Source organism: Ranitomeya variabilis, chromosome 5 (genome assembly GCF_051348905.1).
Source record: "Ranitomeya variabilis isolate aRanVar5 chromosome 5, aRanVar5.hap1, whole genome shotgun sequence".
In the NCBI taxonomy this organism is placed as follows: domain Eukaryota; kingdom Metazoa; phylum Chordata; class Amphibia; order Anura; family Dendrobatidae; genus Ranitomeya; species Ranitomeya variabilis.
The window spans coordinates 585661685-585668505 of record NC_135236.1 but is presented as its reverse complement, the minus strand read 5'-3'; the positions used below and the strand labels follow the sequence as shown (position 1 = coordinate 585668505).

The following is a 6821-nucleotide window of genomic DNA, read 5'->3' as shown; positions in this document are numbered from 1 at the left end:
ACGCAACGGCATGCGCCACGCGACTGCATGCGCCATGCGACGACATGCGACGTCATGCGCCATGCGACGACATGCGCCACGCAACGGCATGCGCCATGCGACTGCATGCGCCATGCGACGGCGTACGACATGCGCCATGCGGCGCCATGCGACGACATGCGCATACAGACATACAGACATACAGTACATACATACAGACATACAGTACATATAACATACATTACATACTCACCATCACTTGTCACTTTGATCCCCGAAGCCAGTGTCATAAAAAATATTAAAATAATAAACAACCAATATACTCCCTGATCCGCAGAAATCCAATTAAAACGAGTGTCCCACGACGATCTCCCGTGGAGAACAGGAGCATCTGCTGATGCAACCACTCTCCAGGGGCACCAGGAAGACAATGAGGGGAGGAAGGTATCCTTCCACAATGTATTCCCCACAATGTATTCCTACGCCCCTGTGAGAAAATAGTCCCTAGTTTCACTTTATGGCATGCTGTATGAGAAAGTTCCCACGCAGCTTTTTGCCATAAAGTGAGACCAGTGAACTATAGTAACCTCAGTGATGCACTGCAGGAGCCATTGTCCTTAAATACGTGGCACGTGGCACTTACATACGTGGCACTTATATACGTGGCACGTGGCACTTACATACGTGGCACTTACATACGTGGCACGTGGCACTTACATACGTGGCACTTACATACGTGGCACTTACATACGTGGCACGTGGCACTTACATACGTGGCACGTGGCACTTACATACGTGGCACTTACATACGTGGCACGTGGCACTTACATACGTGGCACTTACATACGTGGCACGTGGCACTTACATACGTGGCACTTACATACGTGGCACGTGGCACTTACATACGTGGCACTTACATACGTGGCACGTGGCACTTACATACGTGGCACTTACATACGTGGCACTTACATACGTGGCACGTGGCACTTACATACGTGGCACTTACATACGTGGCACTTACATATGTGGCACTTACATACGTGGCACGTGGCACTTACATACGTGGCACTTACATACGTGGCACGTGGCACTTACATACGTGGCACTTACATACGTGGCACGTGGCACTTACATACGTGGCACTTACATACGTGGCACTTACATACGTGGCACTTACATACGTGGCACTTACATACGTGGCACGTGGCACTTACATACGTGGCACTTACATACGTGGCACTTACATACGTGGCACTTACATACGTGGCACTTACATACGTGGCACTTACATACGTGGCACTTACATACGTGGCACGTGGCACTTACATACGTGGCACTTACATACGTGGCACTTACATACGTGGCACTTACATACGTGGCACTTACATATGTGGCACTTACATACGTGGCACGTGGCACTTACATACGTGGCACTTACATACGTGGCACGTGGCACTTACATACGTGGCACTTACATACGTGGCACTTACATACGTGGCACTTACATACGTGGCACTTACATATGTGGCACTTACATACGTGGCACGTGGCACTTACATACGTGGCACTTACATACGTGGCACGTGGCACTTACATACGTGGCACTTACATACGTGGCACGTGGCACTTACATACGTGGCACTTACATACGTGGCACTTACATACGTGGCACTTACATACGTGGCACTTACATACGTGGCACTTACATACGTGGCACGTGGCACTTACATACGTGGCACTTACATACGTGGCACTTACATACGTGGCACTTACATACGTGGCACTTACATACGTGGCACTTACATACGTGGCACGTGGCACTTACATACGTGGCACTTACATACGTGGCACTTACATACGTGGCACGTGGCACTTACATACGTGGCACTTACATACGTGGCACTTACATACGTGGCACTTACATACGTGGCACTTACATATGTGGCACTTACATACGTGGCACGTGGCACTTACATACGTGGCACTTACATACGTGGCACGTGGCACTTACATACGTGGCACTTACATACGTGGCACGTGGCACTTACATACGTGGCACTTACATACGTGGCACTTACATACGTGGCACGTGGCACTTACATACGTGGCACTTACATACGTGGCACTTACATACGTGGCACTTACATACGTGGCACTTACATACGTGGCACTTACATACGTGGCACTTACATACGTGGCACTTACATACGTGGCACTTACATACGTGGCACTTACATACGTGGCACTTAAATACTTGGCACGTGGCACCGAAATACGTGATACGTGGCACTTAGATACGCAACTTGCTGCGTTCTCTGCGCCCTGCGTTGAATCCCTATTTATTTCCAATTTAGTTTTAAACCTAGCAAAATATTTATTAAAAAAACGCTCTTCACCGGATTTTCTGTCCCCTGTGCGTGTGTGTCCCCTGTGCGTGTGTGTCCCGTATGCGTGTGAAGGTAATAACAAGCAGTTGGGGTTGTCATTCCTCAGCAGCCTGTGTTACTTTTTCTGCCTCTATCAAGTTTGTCAAATTTTGTGTGTATAACTAGTAGTTAATGTTTTACCTTTTTTAGGTTCAAAACTTCCCATGTCTTTGGGATAAGGGGTGCCGGGAGTTTTCCAACAAATATACAAAAACTGCTTCCTGGCACAAGGTCTGTGTCACCCTCTATCCCCTGTACGAGTCATACACAAAGGAGCGGCAAAAAGAAATTGGTAAATATTTTCCATTTTGGAGGAGTATTTTTGAATTTCTTGTCTGTATGTAGTTGAATAGTATATTAATAGGTTCAATTTTTCACTTTTTAGTTTCAGCCTTGAGAACCCGCTGGAGGTCGGTGAGGGACAGATTTACACGGTCACGGTCAGAAGCACCAAGTGGCTCTGCGGCACCTGCTTCTCAAGGGCGTTTTGAACAGGAACTCCAATTTTTAAGCGGCAGTCTACATTACCGACCGTAAGTATCAGTAACGTCTTTAATTTTGAATAGAAAATAAAATGTATTAAAACTATTGTTTTGATGTTTCTCTTTACAGAACCATAGGCAATGTCCAGCCGATGACCGAAATCCCGGCCACAGCAACAACTCCAGTGTATGAACATGCTTCACAGCCTGCTACCAGCTCTCTTCCAAATGAGCCAAGGCCTGACCCTTCTACCCAAAATGATGATCTGCCCCTCTCCGAGACTAGTTCATTGGCATCGCCGCCGCCACCACCGCCACCAACACCACCTCCACCTCCAGCCTCAACACAGAGGAAGAGGAAAAGAGGCTCTTCAAAGGAGGATGAGGAGACGGCTGCCTTGGCAAGGGCAATTTCTCTAATTGATCGCCAACCTGAAGAGGATCAATTCTCAGCATATGGAACCACTCTAGCTTCCAGAATGCGTACTCTGTCCCCCGAGGTCCAGGACTCCTGCATGACGTATATTTCAATGGCGGTGACATGTTTTAAGAAGTATCCGCATATAAATCCAACCTTTGAAGAAATGGTTTGTTCACTAAACCACATCTGGCATCCACCGACGCCGACTCCTCTTGCACCTGCAGCAGCATTCAATAGACCTCTGCCATCTGCTCCAAGTGCTGCTGCAGGTGCACCAACATCCAGAGTAGTAGCCCAGTCTGAAGAACACCATCCAGACTGGAGCTACTACTCATATTCACAAAGCCTATATGAGGACCAGTAGGCATAATGTTGCTTTTCATGTTTAAAACGCCATGATGTCCAAGTCCACTCCTCAGTTTCCGCCAAGAGGGCATGTTTCCAGCTCTGATAAGTGTTGCGCAAGTGCCGAATGACTCACCGTCAGTGGTGACGAGGAAAGGGCCTTGCGCAATACTAATGAAAGCTGGAAGCATGCCCTCCTGGCGGCAATTAATGAGTGGACTTGGACATCCACAGGTTTATAATCCCATTTTGGGGATGTTATCCAGACTGGAGCTACTACTCATATTCACAAAGCCTATATGAGGACCAGTAGGCATAATGTTGCTTTTCATGTTTAAAACGCCATGATGTCCAAGTCCACTCCTCAGTTTCCGCCAAGAGGGCATGTTTCCAGCTCTGATTAGTGTTGCGCAAGTGCCGAATGACTCACCGTCAGTGGTGACGAGGAAAGGGCCTTGCGCAATACTAATGAAAGCTGGAAGCATGCCCTCCTGGCGGCAATTAATGAGTGGACTTAGACATCAACATGTTAGTTACATTTTTTTTAATAAAAAGTTTGTGATGTTTAGAGGCTTTTCATTTTGAGAACGCCATGATGTCCAAGTCCACTCCTCAGTTTCCGCCAAGAGGGCATGTTTCCAGCTCTGATTAGTGTTGCGCAAGTGCCGAATGACTCACCGTCAGTGGTGACGAGGAAAGGGCCTTGCGCAATACTAATGAAAGCTGGAAGCATGCCCTCCTGGCGGCAATTAATGAGTGGACTTAGACATCAACATGTTAGTTACATTTTTTTTAATAAAAAGTTTGTGATGTTTAGAGGCTTTTCATTTTGAGAACGCCATGATGTCCAAGTCCACTCCTCAGTTTCCGCCAAGAGGGCATGTTTCCAGCTCTGATTAGTGTTGCGCAAGTGCCGAATGACTCACCGTCAGTGGTGACGAGGAAAGGGCCTTGCGCAATACTAATGAAAGCTGGAAGCATGCCCTCCTGGCGGCAATTAATGAGTGGACTTGGACATCCACAGGTTTATAATCCCATTTTGGGGATGTTTACAGTGTTTCCGTGTGGAATTTTGTTAATAACAAAAAAAAAAAACAACAAATCATTCTATTCTAAATTTTATTAGAAAAGTTTTTCAATTTTGACAGTTACTACAAATAAATATTTGAACTTTTAACTATGATGTAGTCTGCTTCTTTGATTTGTCGACCATGGCAAAAAATGGCGCCAACATGTTCATCGCTGCTGGGACTTGAATTCCTATGAAGTTGGTGTGGGACTTTCTCCTTGGGCTCTCTGCGGGTCCAGCTGCTCAACACCAACACAGAAGTATTGCCAGGGCACGGCACCTTCGGGACTCTGAAAATAGTTAGCGAAGGTTTCCCTCACACTAACACCTGAGTTGCATGGACGACCAGCTGACATGTAGAAGAAAGGAGTAAGGTCTGCCTGCTGTGTTTCATCTACAGGTTCGGATGCATGTTCTCTCATAAAGTTGTGAAGAACACAGCAGGCTCTAATTACACTGCCAACTGTTTCCTCCTCCAACTGGATAGTTGTGTGTAACACCCTCCACTGACTACTCAGGATTCCGAAGGCGCACTCCACATATCTACGTGCCCGGCTCAGCCGATAGTTAAATATGCTCTGCTGGGTATTCAGTCCCCTCCGTGGGTATGGGCGCAGCAGGTTTGGCTTCAGAGGAAAAGCCTCATCCGATACCAACACGAAGGGTACTGGATCTGTGGAACCCGGCAGAGGTTGTGGGGCTGGGAGCGTTCCGTGATTTTGAAAAATTTGCTGACCAAGCTCTGATCTTCCAAATACCCCCGAATCCCCACAACTGCCTGGTGCACCAACATCAATGGAGACAAACTTGTAATGTGCATCAGCCACTGCCATGAGGACCACGGAACAGTACTTTTTATAATTGAAGTACACTGATCCAGATCCTGGTGGCTTCTGCACCCTTACATGTTTGCCATCCAGTGCTCCCACACAGTTTGGGAAATTGGCTACAGCTTGAAAGCCTGCTGCAACCTGTAGCCAAGTCTCCTCGGTTGGGGAAGGCATCACGATGGGCTGCAATTTTTTCCAAAGCACGTCACATGTGCTCCTCACAATTCCGGAGATGGTGGATATACCAACCCGGAATTGAAAGTGCAGTGATGTGTAGCTCTCTCCTGTGGCCAGAAATCTAAAAAAGAAAAAGGACACTATATAGTAAACAAATTTCTAAACACAATTTAGAATCTGAAACCCAAAAGTCATACAAAAAATACCAACACATCCTGTAATTTAAAAAAAAAAAAAAAGGGCTACCTTTCTAATTGAAGCTACCTACATCTTCCTTTCTATCTAAAACATGACACTGCTGACCAGCTACACACAACAGTTTTAAAAAAATAAACCTATGTCACTGCCATCATGTGCTTCAAGCCTGGTTTTATAAAAAGTGATCTAATATGGCAGTTGTAGGAACATGAATATAGTTGCACCTCGGTCTACGAGCATAATCCGTTCCAGGACAGTCAATGATTTCCATAAGAAATCATTGAAACGCAGACGATCGGTTCTACACCTCATCTGGGGGCAGGGACACAGCCGGCTCTGCTACATGCCTGCCCCCAGATGCTCATACTCACCTGTCTTCATCCAGCAGAGCGCAGCGGGGTGAGTATAAGGGCATCTCACCTGTCTTCAGTCTCCCACGGGTCCAGCGATGTCTTCTCAGGAGCGCAGAGGTGAGTTTAATAAGCACATCGTACGGCCAGGACCTGTGGTGATGTCAGGGGACATGTGATCGGTCATCTGACAAGTCACATGTCCTCTGACATCACCACTGGTCCTAGCCGTACGATGTGATTATTATACTCAGCGCTGCGCTCCGGATAAGACATCGCTGGACCCGGGGGAGACTGAAGACAGGTGAGTGGATCTTCAGTCAGCGCCCGGGCATGCTCAGCAGCTGACGTGCGCGGTATATCCAGCCGCGCTCAGCAGCTCTGTTGCCGGGGCGCACTCAGCAGCTGATGGAGCGGCATATACTGCCGCGCCATCAGCGCTGATGGCGGGCACATTGGGAGGCGAGATTTGCTCGCTGACCGAAGTCTGCTTGCTGATCGAAGCAGATTTTGGCCAGATAGTAAACTCGTCTTTCAAGAAACT

At 47.4% G+C, this 6821-nt stretch overlaps 1 protein-coding gene across 1 annotated transcript; it reads left to right on the top strand.

The window, feature by feature from the left end:
- The first annotated feature begins 2558 nt into the window (after window positions 1-2558).
- On the top strand, window positions 2559-4649 carry LOC143776533 (uncharacterized). The gene is made up of 3 exons (XM_077265991.1): window positions 2559-2697; window positions 2791-2938; window positions 3018-4649. The coding sequence occupies exon 3, from the start codon at window positions 3040-3042 to the stop codon at window positions 3670-3672; it is 633 nt and encodes a 210-aa protein (XP_077122106.1). The 5' UTR covers window positions 2559-2697; window positions 2791-2938; window positions 3018-3039; the 3' UTR covers window positions 3673-4649.
- The last annotated feature ends 2172 nt before the right edge of the window (window positions 4650-6821 follow it).